At 37.4% G+C, this 23,029-nt stretch overlaps 1 protein-coding gene across 1 annotated transcript in view; it reads left to right on the forward strand.

The window, feature by feature from the left end:
* LOC150087010 (transcription elongation factor 1 homolog) overlaps positions 1-22,737 on the forward strand; it is a 58,215-nt gene extending 35,478 nt beyond the window's left edge. The window contains exons 2-3 of the mRNA XM_090371743.1: positions 304-374; positions 22,506-22,737. Of these exons, the coding sequence (XP_090227869.1) occupies positions 304-374; positions 22,506-22,570 (136 nt within the window). The 3' untranslated portion in view covers positions 22,571-22,737. The remainder of the gene's footprint in view (positions 1-303; positions 375-22,505) is intronic.
* Positions 22,738-23,029: the final 292 nt, after the last annotated feature.

A 23,029-nucleotide genomic window follows, 5' to 3' on the forward strand; every position in this document is an offset into this window, starting at 1 on the left:
TAATTTATGCTTTAAGCTTTTTATTCTTGGGGGCTCACATCTGGTGAGTATGGGCTTGGCACACTCAGGGTCCTGAGCTGGATATCATCATTCTTCTCTTGGTGATTCCCTTCAATTTTTGACTCTTTCTCTCTCAGGGTAACTCGGGAATTTTTTTTTTTTTTTTTTTTTGGCTGGTGCAGCATAAGCCTCAGGCTTCCTTGCACCATGTTGCTAATAATAATAATAATATTCACTACTAGGATATCAGTAATTTCAGTAAATAAGTGTTCTTGACATGCATTCATATATTGTTTTAATTAGGGATCGGCAAAGAAATACTGGAAGAATAACTTGCCGTGTTTGCTTGGAAGATTTTCAGACCTCAATTAATTGTATCCTTACATGTTTGCATATATATGTGATCAGAAAGAGATTAATTAGTTAAATAACTTATTTATAAATATCTTCAAATAAATACATTTCACAATTTTTTTTTTTTTTTTTTTTTTTGTTAGTTGTTGGCGCATCGGCTTCTGTGGCCATAATGCACCTCCCAAGGTTTTTGCAGTACTTTGATCCAAGCCCGAGGCAGGATTCGAACCCACGACCTTTGGGTTGCCAGGCGGGCACTTTACCCACCCGGCTAGCCCGGTCCGCACATTTCACAATTAAATATCAGGACTGAGTCCAATCCATGTAGGACCATGGTGCAGTGCAGCATGGCAGCTTTCCTCTTGTAGGGAAAAGCTGCCATGTCATATGCATATTGTAATTTGCACACAGGCATTTTGTTGTGTTGTTCAAGGGTTTGTCATTGTGTTAAGTGATGGAACAAAGAGTGTTTATAAAATTTTTTTCAAGTTAGAGAAAAAGTAACCGAAACCTTCGAATTGGTAAAACAAGTAGCAAGTTGTGGTATTTACTAATATAATCTACAAACAAATATTATGGATTAGTGGTCAGTATGCTCTCCCAGAGAAACAAAATTTAATTATTGAAGTAATGTTGATCACTTAGCGTGGGAATCATTCTCGAGGAATTCTTTCCAAGAGGTGAGACAGGAGTAGTATTATGTATGAGATTTGTACCCTTTGGTTAAAAAGGAATTCACTGGGCATCAGTTTAGAGAAAAAAAAAAAAGGAGATGATTACTGTTGCTTGGTGAGCTTTGTTCTGTTTATGAAGCAGTTTTTGGGGAAGTGTGGGATTGTGGAGTATATTACCATTATTCCCCTGACTTATGTACTCTGGATGACTACTTGATTTCCTAAAATCAGATCCAAATACTGATGGGAAGATTATATAACCGTGTAGGGGACACTAAAAGAAATGTATGAAGGGAATTGGTGGTGGCCAAGTCACATGTATATCTTCAATAGCCTTTGAGTGGTCTCAGCAGCTTAAAGCAATTATTTCGAAAAATAAAAGGCTTCCCCCCCCCCCTACATTGTGCCATAAGGGTTCTTTTTATTTTTTATTAAATTTCTAATAAAACGTGTTCAATAAAAAAGGTTAACAAAGAAGTAAACCGATTATTATTAGAAGGAGCAAGCAGAAAATAATGGCTTTTTAAGGTAAAATAAATAAATTTTACTTACTGCTTTGAATATTCCTTTTGATAATTCTTTTCTCCTAAAGCCTCAGGAGTAAAAACTATGTGGAGCTTAATTTCCATACCTTTTATAGCAGAACTAACTTAATTTCTCCAAAAGAACCAGTACTTGTTTCATTGTTCTGTTTATTCATAAGCTAAGATTTAACATTAGTTAAGCAAATTGAGGTTTGGTAACAAATATAAGAAAACAGTTAACTATCCAGTTTGATAGAATTGCATGTTTGTCTGGCATTTTTTTTCCAATACAGAGCAGTCTCGTCAACATTAAAAATTTGCTGCTGTGTTGAATAGCTTATTTTCAATAATTTTTTCCAACACATCGCAATTTTTTTGCAGCTGCAGAATCGTCACTGGTGACTTCACCGCATACTTTAATGTTTTAGAAACTAGATCAATGTTTGAACCTATTAAACCACCCGTTGCGTGCCACGAACTTGGAGGTTCGCTGTGCTTATCTGTAATATCTTCATAAATACTTCTTGCTTTTGCTTGAATGGTCATTGGACTCAGGGGCACTTACTTCTGAATCTGATTTTCCATCCATATTATTAATAGCTTTTCCATCGTCGATATAGCACCTGAACGCTGTTGATCTTAAGTGCATCGATCCTTTGACATGTTATTTTATACGATACATGCACTGTCCTTTAAAATAGTATTTACTGTTGAAGCAGCGAGACCTAATACCCTTGCAATGGATGACAAACTTTGTCCTGCTTCGTACTTTTTAATAATTTTCATTTCTAAATCAATTTTGTTTAATTTTCTGGCACTGCCAGCACTTACACTTTCCGTTAGTCCCTTTCTCTTTATCATTGTAATATGTAAATATGAATGAAGAGAAGTTTCTGAAGGCGCCTCCGTAGCCAGGTGGGAAGGAGCAGCAGTGCGTAGCACATGCTTCTTGATTAGACCGGGGTTCGAGCCCGTCACCACCAAATACGGAGGATGCGGAAAGGTCAGGGAATGACCACCGCATATCCCGGAGCAATATGGCCTTTAGTTGCTAATGCTCCTAAAAACTAAATAACAAACAAACAACAAGTTTCTGAAAATTTTTTTTTTATATCATTTAAGATTTCAGTGAAGGGGAACACATTTCACCATAATAGCGTAAAAACCCACACAATTGCAGTTATCGGTATTATCGCAAATGCAATAAGATCGAGTTTACTACCCATTTATAATAGATTGCGCTAACAGAAAAGCCTAATAAACCAGAAAGTGCAAATTGTTTTTATTTTGTTGTGGTAGTGACCTCCAGAAATGTGTTTTAGAAAAATATCAGGAAGGTGTTCAAAATTGATTCTTATAACGGGAACATACGATAACAATGAAAGTGTTGTGAAATTTCTAAAATGTCATTTTATAAAAATTACCTTTTAGAGAGATAAAAGCTTAGTAATATAGCGAAATTTTCAACTTCCAAGGACTTGGAATGAATTACAAAAAAAAATGTTATTGGGTTCACATTACGATATTTTCACAATACCTCCATTTATCCATACAGATGCAAAATACATTTCCGTATTTTTTCAGTTTGCTCCGGCCGGCAAAAACCTACGTAAAGTCGAATTTACATAAGTCGTGGAGTTCCCGTACTGTTTCTCAAGTTTATTAGTGAATAAAGTTTAGTTCCATCTCAAATTTTTAAACCTGATGAGACCGGTTTATTTTTTAAAATGTTACTCAAGAAAACACTTGCCTCAAAGCAATTTGTCCTCGATTTATGTCCTAAAGGACATAAATCAAGTTTTTCCTTACTCGATATATGTCCTAAAGGACATAAATCGAGTAAGGAAAGAGTGACATTGCTTTTTTGCAATAACGGGCCTGGGAATTTAAAGTTACCACTGTTAGTAATAGGAAAATCTTCTAAGCCTCGCACTCTTAAAAATGTGAACTTAAATGCCCTCCCAGCTAAGTACACGTCACAAAAATCAGCTTGGGTGAGCTCAGATCTTTTTTCATCTCATTTGTTTCCTTCGTTAAAAAATATTTAGGGAATAAAGGACTGGAAGAAAAAGCAGTTTTATTCATTGATAATGCTCCAAAACCCACCTAGCAGAACAACTGAGATCTGGCAACATCTTTGTAAAATTTTCACCACCCAACATTACTGCACTATTACAGCCTCATGGATCAAAGAGAGAGGCTATGAAGCGATGGTACAGAAAGAAGTTGATAATCTCACTGTTAGAACAACAAGAGGCACTTGAAGAAAAATAAAACTTAAAAATGTCAACTATAAAGACAGTCATTTATTTTTCTGCTGCAGCTCGAGACGAAACTGATAAGACTACCCTTAACAAATGCTGGAAAAAACTTTGGCCTAATGTTCCAGTGGAAAAATCTTAGGAGGAAATGGATATTTTTTGGATCCTGATGATAAGGATGATAATCATTTTGTTCAGTTATTTCAACGTTTAGGGGGGTTGTTTTCAGACGTAACAAATGAAGATATTGCCCCATGAATAATGTGTGATAATGATCTAGGACATCAGATCCTCACTGGGAAAGACATCGTGTAAGCATTCTCATCATCATCGTTGCAAGCTAATGAAAACAACTCTGATGATGAAGTCACACTGAAGCAACTGGAATGCAGGAGAAGCTACTGATTTATTTCGAGAGACACATCAGCTGGCGAGCTTCTGATCTTGAATCGCGGAGATGGGTGAAACTCCTGGTGCCTCCCCAAATAGGCCTCTGAGGTTGGGTATATTCATAATACGTTCTTAGCGTTTCATGAAATCAATAAAATAAAATTAAATAAATAAAATAAAATAAAACACAACAAAATTTTGATAACTATATTTACAATAACCTGTATTTACAAAATTAAAAGATTAAAACACAAGATTAAAATGCATTAAAATATACTAAGTTAAAAGCGATAAAATTCCGTAGCTTTCAAAGGCTTCAGCCTTCTTCTTCAGCAATATTCTCTATTATTCAGTACACCTTTAAATATCAGCAGGGTAATGGCAGGCATCACATGTTTTCGTTCTCACGTGTTCCGCTATCTTGCGTTGTGGAACCGGAAGTGGCTCGAACGGAAGTCATACGGAACCGTTCATCCTTTTTTAGGATGATAGTCTCTAAAAGGGGGTGAATCCGTACACCCCTATCCCTATTAATGTTGGTTGTAGAACTGATCCGCAAACTCTCGAGCCACTTACGGTCCCAAAACCTATGCGCTCGATCGGTAATAGTGGCATCGTCTGGGGAGATCTGGTGCTGCTTCTCCCCTGGTGCCGTTTGACACTAAACACACTCTGACCTTGAAGTGTCTGCGAGATCTTGCGGCCCGAAAGAGAGTTTCAAAATTAAAACAAAAAAACACTGAGGATTATTTCAAGTAAACTTCTCGAAAATAGTTATTTGTTTTGTGTTGTAATATTTTTGTGTTTAATTTTGTGTAATATAATGTTCTACTTTAAAACTTTATTGCTTTGTATAGTATTTTGTTTACTTGCCATATTCTTGTACTTTTTACAATTTTTACTTTAAAATATTGTTTTATTAATTTAATATAAAAACCAATTTAGTTAATTTTTTTATTTAGTAACATTAAATAAAAACTGGTACGTTCGAGATAGCTTCCGGTTAATCCAGACTTTCACTAATCTATACAGAGTCAAGTTTGGATTAATGGGATTCTACTGTATATTGGAAAGCCAAGATTTAGATATGGTATGAGATTTTATGTGTGGAGTGCAGAATGGAATGCTCCATGCTGTATTTCTTGGAGATGTTTTTGCAAGTAGCACACTGGTTATAATTAGTAGTGGCAAATGAGCAGTGTAGACATGGTCCCAGGACAGTTCATGGGGTTTTGTCAATTTATATAAGAAACTAGCAGGGATAAGGATTATCTGTTTGTCAGTGTTGCCCATGGTTAGGCTGCATCTTGCATACTGTATATAGGTCTGGAGGCCTCACTTTAGGAAATACGTAAATCTTCTGGAATGGGTGCAGAGAACGGCAACCAGATTGGTAAAGGGAACAAAAGGGTGCTCGTACCTAGAAAGGCTTCAGTTCTGCAAATTGCAGAGTCTCAAGACCAGGTACCTTTGGGGAGATCTGACTGAGATGTTTAAAGCCAAAGTGCCAAAGAGCATCCATAAGAATAGGTTAATAATAGGTCCCCCTCCCAGAGAACACTTACGTGGAACTCCAGAAAGTGCAATCCTGAACACCTGTATGATAGTAAGTTTCTCGACCAACAGTAACAACAATAATAATAGTAACTGGACATAACCAACCACCCCATCCACTTGATATCAGTACCCATCAAAGGGAGGAAAAAATCCCATAAATGAGGAGATTTTTTTTATTTATATATAATAATAATAAGACCAAGAGCTGCCAACACCACCTGGTCAGCTGTGGAGACACTGACAATTGCTCAGAAAGAAGGAAGGGACCCCGATAGGCCTCGTTGACAACAGAAGATAGTGATAGCTAACCTGAAGAATTACTTCCTGAAAAACACAACAGCACTCTATCAAGCCATATAGACAAGCGGCATGCCACGCTCAATCTAAGCAAAGAGTCCCCTCCTGCCTAGACCGAACAAACAAACATAGAAAGATGGGCAAAGAAGACACTCCGTGGTAGACACACAATTGACCTCCATCAAGACCACATAGATAAAATGGCTTCCAATGCATGGCTTGCAAGCAGGATGCACTTCCTCAAGACCAAAGGATTCATGCTGACCATTCAAGGCTAGGTAATCAACACCGGGAACTATAGAAAATACATCGCCAAGGAGCATGGAGTGTCTGATGACACGTCAACTATGCCACCTGGCCTCAGAAATGATCCAACACATCACCGCAGGATGCAAGGTGATCACCCAGATGAAGTAAACTAATAGACATGATCAGGTAGCCAGGATAATACATCAGAAGCTACGAAGGAAATACTAGTTGATCAAAGAAAGTGTACCATATTACAGGTATGAATTCCAGGCCATACCAGAGACCCCAACCCATGAGCTGGACAAGAGAATATCACACAACATGCTGGAAATAGTCCTTGTCGACAAGAAGGAAAAGGCTACCTGTCTTATTGACATAGCTGTGCCCATCTGACAATCTCTAGAACATCCACGAGGAAAAGAACAGTAAGGACATAGACCCAAGTTCCCCCAGGGGCTCAGATCTGGTGAGTATGTGCTTGGCACACCCAGGGTCCTGAGCTGGATATCATCATTCTTCTCTTTTTTTGGTGGTTCCTTTCTACTCTCTCTCTCAGGGTAACTCGGGAATTATTTTTTTTTGGTTGGTGCAGGATAAGCCTCAGGCTTCCTTGCACCATGTCTAATAATAATGATAAAGACAGAAGATCAAAGAGATGTGGAATATGCAATAAGTAATGACCATCCCAATCATCTTGTAAACCACTGGTATGGTGTCAAAGACCCTACATAGCAGCCTAGCAGCAATAGGCCTCCCAGAGAACAAAAAAAAACACCCCCAGAAAGTAGTAATCCTTGAACACCTGTAGGATAGTCAGTTCCTTTATCAACAGTAAAACCAGACGTAACAACCACTCTGTACACTTGGTACCAGTACCCGTCACAGGGTGAAACCCCCATCAGGGAGAAATAATATAATAATAATTATAATCTATATAGACCAAGAGAAAGGTAGATCAATGACATCAAGCAAGCCATCTCTGGCTAGGACTAAAGACCTAAGAGGTAATAGGAGAACATGGTGGAAAATAGTGAATGAAAATCTGATTGACCTGAATGGCTGATTTGTTCCATCACAGCGACCTCTATACCTGTTCATTATAACAAATTCGAATGTTGCATCCTCCTGCGATAATAACTTTATCTTCGAATAGTCATAGCAGAAAATTTAAATACCAGTCAGTCACAGGTCTATGTAGGTACTTTTGTTGAAATCCTTTTGTTTGTTAATATGCCCAGTAAAACAAAGAGCTCACATACTTTTGCCACTCTCAGAAGGTATTCTGAATGGAGAGTACAGCTGATCCATTTGTTGTAAATGAGTACTTATTTCAGTTTTTTTTACCTTCACTAAAAAACTTTTTATTTCAATAATGTATTGAATTGTCATTTTCAGTCATCAACTCAACTTCATTTGCTATGATGACAAATAAGATGACTTCAAGGTAATCACTTCTATCAGCACAATGATCATCATCATCAGCCATTTTAAATCTACTGCAGGATGAAGGCCTCCCCAGCAACTTTCCAGTTCCTTCTGTTTTGTGCAATGGCCATCCACCCCACAAACTCATGAATTTCATCTATCCATCTCTGCCGTTGTCTTCCAGGTTTCCTTCTAGCTCTTCTTGGGCTTCCATTTTGTTATTTTCTTAGTCCATCTGTCATCTGTCTTCGAGCTATGTGTCCTGCCCAAGACCATTTCAGTTCTTTAGTTTTGATAAGAATGTTCTTTACTTGAGTTTGCTGCCTAATCCATGTGTTTCTCTTCTAACCCCGGGAGCTCACATCTGGTGAGTATGGGCTTGGCAAACCCAGGGTCCTGAGCTGGATATCATCATTCTTCTCTTTCTTGGTGATTCCTTTGTACTTCTCTCTCTCTCTCTCTCTCTCTCTCTCTCTCTCTCTCTCTCTCTCTCTCTTAGGGTAACTCGGGATTTTTTTTTTTTTTTTTTTTTTTTCGGCTGGTGCCTCGAGCTTCCTTGTACTGTGTGGCTAATAATAATAATAATTATCTAACAGTCTGATTCCCAGTATAATTTGTTCCATTCTTCGCTGTGTAGTTTTCAGCTTCTCTTCCATTTTTTTGGTGAGTGCCCAAGTTTCACTTCCATAAGTCATGGTTGGGAGTATGCATTGGTTCATTATTTTACGTTTCAGACAAACTGGGATATTTCTCTTCAGTATGTGACTATATTTCCTGAATGCTATCCATCCAAAATTTATTCTTCTCTTGACTTTCAGCCATTTATCATTATTACAGCTAATAACTTGTCCCAGATAAGTATATCACTCCACCTTTTCAATTACTGCTCCTTCAATAATTATGTCCCTTTCTGCGTACTTGTTCATCTTACTTTTGTTTTAGCCATATTCATCTTTAGTCCAAAATCCTTACTAACTGTGCATAACTGATTCAGATTTTCCTCTAATTCTTTGGGATCGTGGCTTATGACCACAATGTCATCTGCAAATCGTAAATGGTTTAGGTATTCTCCATTCACATTGGCTCCTTTCTGTGACCAGTCTAATCTACTGAAAGCTTCCTCAAGGGCAGCAGTAAACAGCTTCGGAGATATTGTATCTCCTTGTCGAACTCCTTTCCTGATTTTAAATTTCCTACTGTCTCTGTCTAGTCTAATAAAGGAGGTAGCGTTCTCATATATTTTCTTCAAAATCATAATATATGGGGTATCTATGCCTTGTCTTTCCAGTGCCTGAAACATTGCCTTATGCTGTATGGAGTCAAATGCCTTTTCATAATCCACAAATGCCAGGCTTAATGGTGTTTTATATTCATTTGCTTTCTCCATTAGCTGTGATATTACGTGAAGGTGATCCATAGTTGAGGATCCTGTTCTAAAGCCAGCTTGCTCTTTCAGTTGATTCTCTTCAAGTATTCTTTCTAATCTGTTAGTAATGACCTTTGTGAACAACTTGTAGATTGGGATAACAAGCCAATTGGTCTATAATTTCCAATTTCTGATTTATCTCCTTTCTTATGCAGCAAAACTATGATTGCATTATTCCACTCCTTAGGCATCGCACCTTTTCTAATGCATTTTGTGAAGAGTTTCCAGTTTGTGTTATGTCTCTTCCTCCCAATTTTAACAACTCTACAGTAATTTCATTTTCCCCCAGGGCTTTCTGATTCTTCATTTTCTTCAATGCACGTTCTACCTCATCAGGAAGGATATCAGGTATGTTGTATGTGTTACTAATTTGCGACCCATCTTCCCCACTGCTGGCATCATTCCCTCGCTCTTTGTATAATTCTCTATGGTAGTCTTCTGCTATTTGAATTATGCCTTCTATGCAATTTATAAGTACAGTAAACCCCCGCTATTCGCGGGGGTTACGTTCCTGAGAAATGCCGCAAATACCGAAAACGCAAATACTGAGTTATGGCTCCCTTAGTAATAAAGGGGTTCCGTTGCAAAGTATGAAATATATAAGAAAAACTAGTCTAAAATTTTGTCTATGTATGTATTATATGTACCTACATAGTATGATTATGTGCATAGACAGTACATAGTGAAATGCAAGCATATGGCATCGAAAAGAAAATAAGAGACAATTTAATATTAAATGTAATATTTATTAGAAATTTCAAACAAATCTTTCAAACCAGCGTCTTTGCTAGCTAAAAAACTCATCCCGCCAGTGCTATCACCAGTTTCGCTAGTGTTGATAAAGGAGTTTTGTCTTTTCACGAATGATGAGTGAACTTAACGGAATTTTATTTTGAGTTCGGTCTTCTATCCACAGATTTAAAGCTTTTTCCATTTTTTCTAATTTAACATCACGAGTTACAGAGCAAATTTTTGAAGCAATTAGCGCGTTTTCACGGACACTACGGCAGATTTTTTCTTCAGATTTTTGGATTGATCATACTGTTGACTCATTGATTTTATAATGTTTTGCCACTGAGGAGACACTTTTGCCATTAGAAATTTTGTCTAATAACTCAATTTTATTCGCTAATGTCATCACCTTCTTTGATATTTTCACATTTCCCCTGTTATTCGTAGCCATATTTTTGTACGGGTTAGAAAGAACTTGTCCACAATAAAGTCACTTTCTTCCGTTAACACACACTCGAAAAATCTGTTTTGCACTGCAAAACAGACTTTTTCAAATGCAAAACGGTAGATTTATCACTTTTGTAAGCATATCAATTTATAAATTGATAAATTTATTCAATTTATAAGCATATAAATTAAAAGCAAACAACGAAACCTTCCATGACAAGCGCATAACACATACTGAACAAGGATTAGCGAGAAACATCCATGCTCGCGATTTTGTCACCCCTCTACCCCCACCCACTGAGCGCTGTTTTGACTGGGAAAGAATTTTAGCCACGCCCATGTTTTTTTATGGTGGAAAATGTTCATGGCGCTTTAAAATTCAGATTTTTTTAGGTTTCATTTTATATTAAATCGGCAATCGCGAATAGCGGGGGTTTACTGTACACCATTGCTATTCTTCAGTTTCAGTATCATTTGTCTTTCTGTACTGCTCATTGTTGCTGATTTAATTCCTTTGTTTTCCCTTAATGCTTGTTCTACTTTTCTTGTGTTAAATCTTATGTCCTCTCTGTGTCTCTTTCTAATGGCTTTGCATAACTCAGTATACTCAATTTTCTCCCTGTCAGTGTTTTTCTTGTCGTCTTCGGTTCATCATGACAAGTGTTTCTTGACTAATTTTTTCTTCTTTGGATTTCCTTTTCCCTATAGGATTCTTGGGCTTTATCACTTTCAGAAAGTTGTGATATTCCTCGTCGATATCTTGGTCCTGAGCAGTCTGCAGAAGCTCAAACTTGTTCTTAAGTTCCAGTACATACTGCTTTTTCTCCTCTTCTGTTATCTCAAAGACCTTTGTATTATTTACTGGAGTCAGTTTTTTCCTCTCCTTTCCTACATCTATATCAAGTGTACATCTTACCATTCTGTGATCACTTCCAACATTTACCTTATTCAGGACGGTAACAACATTCATGATATATCTTTTGTTAGTGAGGATGAAGTAGATTTCATTAGTTGTTAATCCATTTGGACTCTTCCATGTCCACTTTCTGTTCACCCTTTTCTGAAAAAAGTGTTCATTACTGACAATCCTTGAGATTCTGCAAATTGCACAAGTCTTTCACCTCTTTCATTTCTTTCACCAATTCCAAAATTTCCCATAGTTCCCCTTTCAGCGCTGTTTTGTCTTTTTCCAACCTTAGCATTGAAGTCCTCCATAATAATAGTGTAGTGGGTTTTCCGCTTATTTAGAAGACTCAATTTTGGTGTACATTTCTTCAACCTCTTCATCATGGCTCGATGTTGGTGCATAAATCATTATAACCTTTAGCTTGTACCTCTTAGAAATCTTTAGTATTAGTCTTGACACCCTTGGTGATGTTCTTTTGAATTCCAAAATGTTGTTTTTTAAATCTTTATGGACCAGAAACCCAACTCCACCTTCACCTCTTTCACTGTTTCTGTTGGTGTACAGCAGATTTCCACTTGACAAACTTATAAGTGATTCATTTCTTCTTGTTTCAGCCAAACCGATGATATTACAATTCACATTTTTTAATTCCTTTCCAGCTCTAATATCCTGTCTTCACCGATGAGCGATCTTACGTTGTAACAAGCCAAGTTCAATTTCTGTGCATGGCAGACTTGTCGTACCCAGAGATTCTTAGCACCCTCTGCTTCCACTCTGATCCTCTCGCTGCCATAAGATGGGGAGTGAAAGCCGCTGGGGACTGAGGGCTATTTGTTTTGTCATGCTGTCATATGCTGGAGGGTTTGGTCTTAGCACAATGATAATCCACAGTATCACTAGCACTAATCAAAATTTATAGAAGCTTGTTGCCTACTTATCTGTTTTCCTTTTACAAGAGAAATTAGCAATTTTAACTCTTTCTTTCAGGTGCTAACTTGCATAAGTTCATATTGCCATTAATGGCGTTATGATTCCAATTTTACAGCTCGGATATCTTGGCAAAATTTTCAATAGGAAAAGGCTTAGTATTAGTAACGGAAAACGATGAAAGAAAGCAAGCTGAAATAACATCAGCAAAAAAAAAAAAAATTCTCCCTATCATTTGTCTCTCCCTCTTTAAAAGTTTGGTTTCTCCTTGAATTCACACAAACTAATCACTTCTACAATACCACTGGCTAAGGGCAAATTTCTCCACATCTGTCCTGCACCATTCTTTCTCAGTTTGATTTTATGTCCCTTCATGTAGTCTGAGCAAGAAGAAGAATCCCATTTGCATTGAGCAATTTACTCATATACTCAATTCATTCAAAGCCTTAAACACCTTAATCATATCTGCAAACTGCAGAACTGAAAGCATTCCTGGTAAGAACACCCCTTTACTCTCCCCACTGATTTTGTTGAGCGTCACTGCTCCCATTCCAACAGATCCGCATCCTTCAGAAAATGAGGCCTCGAGACTTGTGTGTGTGCAGTACTCAAAATGTAGTATATGGCTCCATATAACAGGATAATCACCTCTTTATCCCCTTCTGGCAAGTTCCTGTGTATCACTGATAGAACCTTCGTTCTATCAGTGTGTATCACTGATAGAAAGAAGTGCAGACGTTCTCTGAGTCTGCACTCGGAGAATGTCTGCCTGCACAATTAACCCCAGATATTTTTCATTCTACACTACCCCGAGTGTGGTACCACACAGTTGGTATGTTAATCTGGGATTACTGCTACCCATATTGAGCATACTTGGCATTTGTCAATGCGTTGCCACTTTTCAGCCCATCTGCTTAATTTTTCTGTATCTTGTTACAGTAGCATACCCTGATTACTGTCAGTAACCACCCTGCCAACCTTTGCATCACCTGCAAGCTTAGACATTAAGCCTGGTGTTTTTAGCCTTATCATTAATGAATGTTGAAAACAACAATGCACCTGACACTGAACTCTGTGGCATAATGTTAATGTTATCTGCTAATAACATTATCCACTAATAACATTATTCCAAGAAGAGCACTGTCCATTGATAATCAGTCTGCCTTCTCCCACACAACCATCCCTTTATCCCTACCATTAATTTGCCCTAATTGCCACAGTGCTCCAATTTGTCCAGCAGCCATTTATGTGGAACAATATATATAAAATCTAAATTTATATGATTTGAAAATTACTTTTTGTATTCAAATAAGATTGGTCAGACAAGGCCCCCCCTTAACAAACCCATGCTGTGACTGCAGTATAACTACATTCATGTCTAGACGGTTCTGCATTACTACTTTAACCAGTGATTCCATAATTTCCCCTGGAACACAAATTAAGCTATAGATATTACTTACTCTTGTCAACCTATTTGTCACGTAGTATGCTAGCGTACATTGCAAATTAGAAACAAGGAACAATAGTATTTATTCTCTATGATGTGTGATTGTTTCACCCCAGTCATATGGTGGTAGCCAATTAACATTGTCTTTCAAGAAGATATGAAGGAAATATGATCTGACATTTGAAAAGACATATGCAAGAATTTCTACATGTGGCAGTAAAGTTCCTGGAATATTTTTATTCAAAGTAATCACCACCTGATTCAATACACTTATTATGCCTCCGATTTCTAGGCAAGATCTTGGGGATTACCCTGACTTCTAATCTCTCTTGGCATAAAGCACATTACAAATATTGCTTCCTCTGCATCGAAAAAACTTGGTTTTCTCTTGGTGTTATTTTTCTTCCGAACTGTTGACTCTATAGAAATCGCAAATCTGGCCTACCATGGAATATTGTTCCCACATTGGGGTGGTGCCCCATACACCTCTCTCTCGGGCTTCTAGATTCCATTCAAAAGAGGGCAGTTAGATTAATTAATGTCTCTTCTCTCGCAAAAAAAAAACACAAATTATGATATTAGGGTCACCTGTAAATGATTACATCTACCCATATATTTATTGTGTTTGTAAATTGCATGTGTTCCCTGGTCGATTTGGCTGTTTTGCTGGATGAAAAAACTCCAGTTTCTTGGGGGTGGGGACCTTGCTATCTATGCCTGAAACCGATTAACTCAGCTATGGAGTGAAAAAAACCCATTAAAATTCCTCGTGTCATCAAAGGGATTCAAACCCGGGCCTTTTCCACCCGGTGATGATACCACTGTGCTACCCACGCAGTCTCATCTCTAACAGAGTCTTTCCACTCTGTCTCATAGATCTTTCTTTAGATACTTCCATGGGCACTGTTCTTCTGAATTGACTTCTATAATTCCTGCTCTCTCTTTCAAAGCAATCTGAGCACCTGCTGCAACCAGTCAACATGCTTTTACTGACCAATCTTGATGCTAAGAAAGCTCCAGGTCCTGATGGTATTTCTTCACTTGTTCTCGAAACCTGTGCTCCTGAACTTACTCATGTTCCTTGTTGCCCTTTTTCACTTTCTTATTCCAAAGGGGTGTTTTTCCTTCTTCTTGAAAATTTGCTCATATCCAGCCTGTTCCTAAAAAGGGTGACAAATCCCTCTCATCCAGTTATTGTCCCCTTGCAATTACTTCTACTCTTTCTAAAGTAATGAAGAAATCAATAAACTGCCAACTCTTAAACTACGTAGAAACTTTCCGTCTGATCAACGATCGTCAGTGTGGATCCACTGGTGATATTCTGGCTTATGTTACCCATTTGTGGAGAAATTCAATGGAAAAGTTCGATGAAACACAAGCAGTTGCTCTTGACATCTCAAAGGCTTTCGATCGTGTTTGGCATAAAGGTCTTCTAAACAAGCTTCCATCTTATGGTTTGCCAACTGTTTTTTTGTAATTGGTTATCTAGTTTTCTCTCTGATTGCTCACTGAGAGTGATGGTAGATGGCTCTCTGTCTTCTAATTTCTCCATTAATGCTGGTGTCCCCCAAGGTTCAGTTCTTTCCCATACTCTTTTCCTCTTGTATATTAATGACCTTCTATTGACTGGAAATCCTATCCACAGTTTTGCCGATGATAGCACATTGCATTCCACTTTCCATTTTGAGAAACCTTTGCCCTGCTCAATCAGTTTCAACTTCTGGAATATCCGCTATTAATTCCTTAAATGCCGATCTCCAGGTAATTCTCCAGTGGGGCAAAGAAAACGTAGTTGATTTCAATCCTGTCTTATATCTTACAAAAAGGATTCTTCTGCCCCTATGCTTATCTTTGGTGACACTCCAATTTCTAGGCAAAATTATATCTGTTTTGGAGATTACCTTTACTTCTAATCTTTCTTGGCACAAGCACATTACAAATATTGCATTCTCTGCATCTAAAAAATTTGGTTTTCTGTTTCACTCTCAGCATTACTTTTCTTCCAAACAGCTGTTCACTCTGTTCAAATTGCAAATCTGCTCTACCATGGAATATTGTTCCCACATCTGGGGCGGTGCCGCCAAAACCTCTCTCAGGCTTCTAGATTCCATTCAAAAGAGGGCAGTTAGGTTAATTGATGACTCCTCTCTAACAGAGTCTCTCCACTTGCTGTCTCATAGACATACTGTTTCTGCTGCATGCCTTTTCTACAGATACTTCCATGGGCACTGTTGTGAATTGGCATATATAATTTCTGCTCTCTCTTTCAAAGCCATCTGAACGCTTGCCGCCATCAGCCAACATCCATTTACTGTCCAACTTCAAACCCACAGAACCAACTTTTCATATTCCTCGTTTATTCATTCAACTGCCGTTTTCTGGAACAATCTTCCTTTATACATATTTCCTGAAAATTACAGTCTACAGAAGTTCAAGTCTTATGTCAACAAATATCTTCTTTCATCTTCTCAACCTCCAACCCAAGCACGGTACTAAGTGCTATAGGTTCTAATACCTCTTGTATTTGGGGTTTTCATAAAAAAAAAAGGTGGAAATGAAAAGATCAGTAGAAACTTGAAAAATGAATAATTTCCGTGTCATGCGTGGCATTTTGAAATTCTTTATAACAGTGCTGAGTGCAAGGGTATAAAAAAAAGCTAGATTAAAAGAAAAAACAAATTTATTCAGATCTGTTTGTGATGAAACTGGAAATGCTCTTGACAATTAAGTCTAGACAATAGGCTGCATGTCTATTGATAGGGCAAAAAAAATCTGCTATAAATATAAATGCAGATGCAAAAAATTCCATGATTGTAGGGGCTTCATGTGATGCAAACATGTTATTTTTAGCAGGGTGTTTTATAAACAAAATTTTGAGTCTGCAGCAGTATATTCTTTGAAGCAATCTTAATTATTTGGTGGTGTTTAACAGAAAATCCACAGATAGAAAAATTCCAAGTGTGAAAATGTTTGGAAGCATAACTGTACTGGTATAAAAGCCCATGGCTGTAATTTAATATAAAATTCATATGTTGTCAGTGAAATTTAATATTAAGTCCAGTGTCTCTGGATTTAAAAAAAAATCTGCAAAATCTGAAATTACCAAATCTCTAGCTTTTTGAAAGTTAAAGGTTGGCAACTATGCTATAAAGAAATAAAAGAAGAAAAAAAAAAAAAGGTTCACCTTATTAGGGTGGATGGGTGAGTCTGTAGTAGTATTATGGACAGTCCTGTAAGTGATATTGTTGAATATTAAATTTGTACATGCATCCACAAAGTATTTTTTGAGTATGTTTACAGTTTCTCTTCCTTCTTGTTTGGAAGAAAAGGATATACTTGTTGATACAATCCTAGTTTGTATCTACAGGCCAAATGGGCATTAATATTGACTTTTCATTACTTTTTTTTTTTTTACTATATCTGTATGGTATAAATGGTGCCCAACTCTATAACTCGAGAGACAAAAATAGAAGTGTTAATTTTTTTTTTTTTTTTTACAAGAGTATCAACACATGTCATGGTGTTTGATTGTAGAAATGTCACTCCTTGTCATGAAGCACAATTGATATGAGTTTTTTTGCAGTTGTAGGGTGTAGTTCAGATAGAAATTTTTAACTTAAGAAAAGTAACTTAATTGCAGTGAAAGATAATACTTGAACTCCTTGGGACCTTTACTTGAAACACCCCTATGTAATGGCTAGTGATTGCTGAGAGCCATCACAGAAAAACTAGCAAACATCAAGTTTTATTATTTATTTATTTTTTATTTTTTTGACAGTATTTCTGTGATAAATATAAACCAAAACAGTATTAATATGAAGGCAAGGACTGGGGTAATGCTGTTTTTATTATTAAATTTTCCAATGCAAGTTTATATGAATATAACAATGAGTTTTTAGTTGGCAGTAAATATTTTTTTAGAAATTTCTCCTTTGTTATATGTTTTTTCTTATCAATTCAACACATTATGCTTCATTATATTTACACCGCTGTATTTTTTTCATCACTGTCATATAGTTCTCCCTCTACAGGGTGTCTCAAAAATATTGGTACAAACATTTAGGGAAGGTAGGTAACATCTAAAGGAATGTGAATCGTATAGGAACACATAACTGGAAATGTCACCGTAAGTCGGTACACGGCACTGTTCATCAGTTTGTGAGAGGGAAAATTTCTGGTTTACTCATTCCAGCAGTAGTCGCCGCACGAAGAGCATGCATCGATATACTAACTGTGAGTTGGCAGACATGCACATAGTGTATGGATTAGCAGAGGGCAATGGACGAGCCGCTCAACGAATTTATGGAGAACGCTTCCCAGACAGACATGTACCGGACCACCATTTGTTTGCGCATATGCATCAAAATTTGTGCGATTATGGGTCATTTAGAGGTAACAGGAGTAGTGTGGGCAGACCACGTTCGACTCGAACTCCCGCCATGGAAGAAAGTGTGTTGAATGCCATCCAGAATAATCCTACTACCAGCACACGTGCCGTTGCCTCTGCCTTAGGAGTGTCTCGTTGCAGTGTACCTTATATCTTATGCACTGTACAGCGTGTCTGACACGACGATTCCTTACACCCCTTTAATCTCCAAAGAGTTCAGTTACTGCTCCCCCAAGATCATCCTGCATGTGTGGCTTTTGCGCAGTGGTTTCTCCAAGAAAGTGTTCAAGACTTGAATTTTCCAGCCTATGTTTTGTTCACGGACGAGGCTTATATCACTCGGGAAGGCTTATTCAATCAGCACAATGCTCATGTGTGGGCTCACGACAACCCAGACGGTGTGCACCCCCATGCGGCACAACATTGCTTCGCAATAAATGTGTGGGCAGGTATGGTCGGTGACTGCTTAGTCGGCCCATACCTGTTACTATCCCCGCATGAACTCCGCTAAATATCGGATCTTTCTTGAACAAGTTCTACCATGGATGATTTTTCATCCATGTATATTATTATGCATAGGATATCCTTGACGATGTTCCAGCAAATGTGAGACGCAACATTTGGTTTCAACATGACAGCGTGCCTGTCCATTATGGAAAGTGTGTTCGTGGCCATTTGAACAGGTGTTTTGGGCGTCAATGGATTGGCCGTGGTGGACCCGTTGCCTGGCAAATCTATCGTGTATGCACCTGTGGAGACGGAAATGGATCTCGTGGCAAGACTTGTCTGCGCTGCTGGTGCTACTGTCAAAGAAACTCCAGGTGTGTTCAACAGTGTCTGCCAATCCATGCTGTGTCGGTGTCACGCATGCATCGTGTCTCATGGTGGAACCTTCGAGCATCTGTTGTAACATCATGAAATGCATCCATCTTGTACTCCATTGTTAATATTATGTCAAATAAATGTTTGCCACTAATTACTTTCTTGTGTCATTTCTGCTTCTTGTGCCTCTGCTGCTACCTTCCCATGACGTTTCCGGTTATGGGTTCCTACGCGATTCACATTCCTTTAGATGTTAGCCTCCCCTAAACTTTTGTACTAATATTTTTGAGACGCCCTGTAGAATGTAATAAAGGAAATATAAAAATGAGTGTTTCAGTAAAGCAGCCTAATTATGGTAAACTGCAGAGTAAAATCATATTTGGGTATTCCAGGGGCCATTTACTTGAAACATAGTGCACAATGAGATGCATCATAAAGCGCAAATGAATTAACAGTGTAACTTGACAGGTAGTTGAAGGGTGAGATAATTGTTGTGTTAAATGACTCTATATAAAGAGTGAGTTAGTTGTTGTGTTAAATGACTCCATACAAACTTTGTTTAATTGTATGTTGATATTAATATCAAGCAAATTCAGTTTTTATTTGTTGAACTGAAATTTTTATTATAAAAATATTCTGTCATTGATTATTTTCACTAGGTTAGTTTTAGAACGTAACAATACAGGAACTCCCCGACTTACGTAAGGGTTGCGTTCCGCGGAATGTTACATAAGATGGAATTTCCCCCATGCGTGTGCAGCACTCGCAACTGTGCTTGCTGAATTGATTAAATCAAAAAATAAATGTTCCATGAAGATGTAAATAGAATTATATATCTCATGCGCAGGAAAAATTACAAAAGTGTGCAATTTAAAAAAATTTCAAAATTATAAAATTACAAAAAAGAGAGGAGACAGGCATAACGTCAATAAGTTTTACCTCTCGAGCATTGTGCCAGAATTGATGTCTTCAGCTGATAAGTACGTGGAGCTTGAGGGCTGTGGAGATTTAGATGGGGTCGGCCGCTCAAGCTTACGAAAAAACATATTAATGGATGACTGGAAGGTGGCTTTTTTCTTTTCATCGTAGATTTCTTTGTAGCAAGCATATCATTCACTCCTCTGTTAACTTTTAACAATTGTTTGCTGTCAGGATCCATCACCTCGCCATTGCCAATGCAATTTCACGAAATGCCATTGCCATCTCTCTGGTGATGAAGCGTCTTGGATCCTCATTTGGTTCATCTTGAGCTTCGTCAGCATTTTCTTCTTTCACTATAGCTGCTTGCAAGTAAATAAGTTCTTCGTTAGATAATTCCTTCTCTTCTTCCTCTTAACTCCTCCACATCTTTGGCATCAACCTCCAACTGAAGTCGCTCTGCAACCTTAACAATCTTATCTGTAACCTCTTCATATGATTCGTCTTTTTCAAATCCTTAGAAGCCTTTTACGTGTCTTGGGCATATTTTCTTCCATGCACCATTTAATCAACTTTTAGTAATTTCCGCCCAGGCCTTATTAATGTTTAAGATGGCGTGGTAAATACTGTAAGATTTCCAAGTCTCTTAACGTAAAATTTTTCTCATCGTCTACTTCAGACAATGCCTGAGCAAATGTGCATAAATAGTATGCTTTTAAATTCGAAATAACACCCTGATCCATAAGGTTGAATGAGTGAAGTCATGTTTCGTGGTAGAAATATGATTCTCACATTCAAACTGAAATCATCTAGATGCGTAGGATATCCAGGAGCATTATCTTATAGAAGAAAAATCTTGAAAGGAACGTCTTTGTCTTTACAATATTTTTCAACCTGGGGAATGAAGCAGCATTTAAACCAATCCTCAAAGAGAGATATTGTTATCCTTGCTCTCTGGTTCGATCGGAAATGCACGGGTAGGGTGGCTTTATTGATGCCCTTAAATGTACAAGAATTTCCAGAATGGTACACAAGCAGTGGTTTTAATCTGTAATCTCCCACTGCATTAGTCTCAAGCAAGATCGTGGCCCTATCTTTTGATGCCTTGAAACTTGGCATTGTATTTCCTCTTTGGTTATCTATGTTTGATCTGGCATTTTTTTTCAAATTCAGAGAAATCTTGTCAATGTTAAAAATTTGCTGCATTGAATAGCCACCTTCATCAATAATTTTTTCCAACACATCAGAAAATTTCTCTGCAGCTGCAGAATCGACACTGGCAACTTCACCACATACTTTAATGTTGTGGAAACCAGCGTGACGTTTGAGCCTATTAGCCCCCTCCCTATTGCTTTCCACGAACTAGGGTTCGCCTTACTTATCCTTAATATCTTTATAAATACTTGTTGCTTTTACTTGAATGGTCATTAGATTCAGGGGGCACTTGCTTCCGAATCTGATTTTCCATCCATGTATATTATTAATAGCTGTTCTGTGATCACTGTTGATCTTAAGTGCATTGATCCATCAACATGTTTTTTTATACGCGCACTGTCCTTTAAAATAGTGTTCACTGTTGAAGCAGCGAGACCTAATTCCATGCAATAGATGACAACAGGCCTGACGTAGCTCAGTGGTCAGGAGCGAGAGTGCATAGCACGTGTTCCTTGAGTGGACCAGGGTTCAAAGTCAGGAGCGAGAGTGCATAGCACGCGTTCCTTGAGTGGACCAGGGTTCAAAGTCAGGAGCGAGAGTGCATAGCACGCGTTCCTTGAGTGGACTAGGGTTCAAAGTCAGGAGCGAGAGTGCATAGCACGCGTTCCTTGAGTGGACCAGGGTTCAAGCCCGTGACTACTAAATACGATAAATATTTGCATTGACGATTTATTGTAAACTCTACTGACTTGGTTGTCGTGCCGGTCGTCGTGTATAAACAGACAAAAAAAAAAAACTGTCCTGCTTCATACTTCTTGATAATTTTCATCTTCATTTCTAAATCAATTTTGTTTCGTTTCCTGGCACTACCACCACTTGCACTTTTCTTTGGTTGCTTTTCCTTCATCATTGTAATAAAATAGGAATGAAGAGAATTTTTCTGAAAATTTGTTTTTTATATGATTGAAGATTTCAGTGAAAGGGAACACATTTCACCGTAATAGTGTAAAAACCCACATTTGCAGTTATTGGTATTATCACAAATGCAATAAGATTGAGTTTACTGAATTAACAGAAAAGCCCAATAAACCGGAAAATGCAAATTGTTTCTATTGTTTTATGGTCGTGATGTCCAGAAACGTGCTTTAGAAAAATATCACAAAGACATTCAAAATTGATTCTTATAACTGGAACATATGATAACGATGAAAGGGTAGTGCAATTTCCATTATAAATATGACCTTTTAGAGAGATAAATAGCTTAATAACATACTGAAATTTTCAACTTCCAAGGACTTGGAACAAATTACAAAAAAGAAAAAAACTGTTATCAGGTTCACATTATGATATTTTCACGATACCTCCATTTTTTCCTATGGGATGCAAAATATGTTTCCACGATTTTTTAAAGTTTGCACCGCCCGGCAAAAACTTACGTAAAGTCGAATTTCCGTAAGTCGAGTGTTACGTAAATCGAGGAGTTCCTGTATTAAATTCTTATGTCTCATAAAACTGTGGAAATAAAGTACAGTGTAAAACTTTTATTCTTAATGTATAAAATCAAGATCAGAATTGTAACATCAAGTTACCTTAGCTTGTTACATAGATCTTTCTGAAGCAATTGATGTTTACAGTGATTGGATTGATGCCTGTGAAAGTGCCAATCAGTGAAATATACATAGCTATTCACTTGTAAAGAACCAGTTTATCATTCCATCTTCAAGTTTTATGGCGATTTTATTTTTTGCCTCCTGTCTCATCTCAGTAACTCATGCTTATTTGTACATATGAAAATGTATTACATAATTAAGTATCTGTTTAATTGATTGTCAGTGATAACAAGATGTTAAACTCATTTAGCTATAATTAGAAAACATAATAAAATTATAGCTCTCTACTGCTCTTGACTTGAAGTTCATTTATTTTCCATGCATTATTTATGATTTTGCATTAGAATGGGGAATTCTTTTACATGTTGTTTATTTTACATTTGGAATTCCTACAAAAATGGAAGGAATTTCAAATTCCTTCCATTTTTGGCAGAGAATATCATATAAAATGTGATATTCTCTGACTTTGGGAGGGCTAAGTATAACAGAAATTTTTGTTTAAAATATATAATTTTTAAAT

Source organism: Mastigoproctus giganteus, chromosome 4 (genome assembly GCF_048544385.1).
Source record: "Mastigoproctus giganteus isolate SK-2022 chromosome 4, ASM4854438v1, whole genome shotgun sequence".
Lineage (NCBI taxonomy): Eukaryota > Metazoa > Arthropoda > Arachnida > Uropygi > Thelyphonidae > Mastigoproctus > Mastigoproctus giganteus.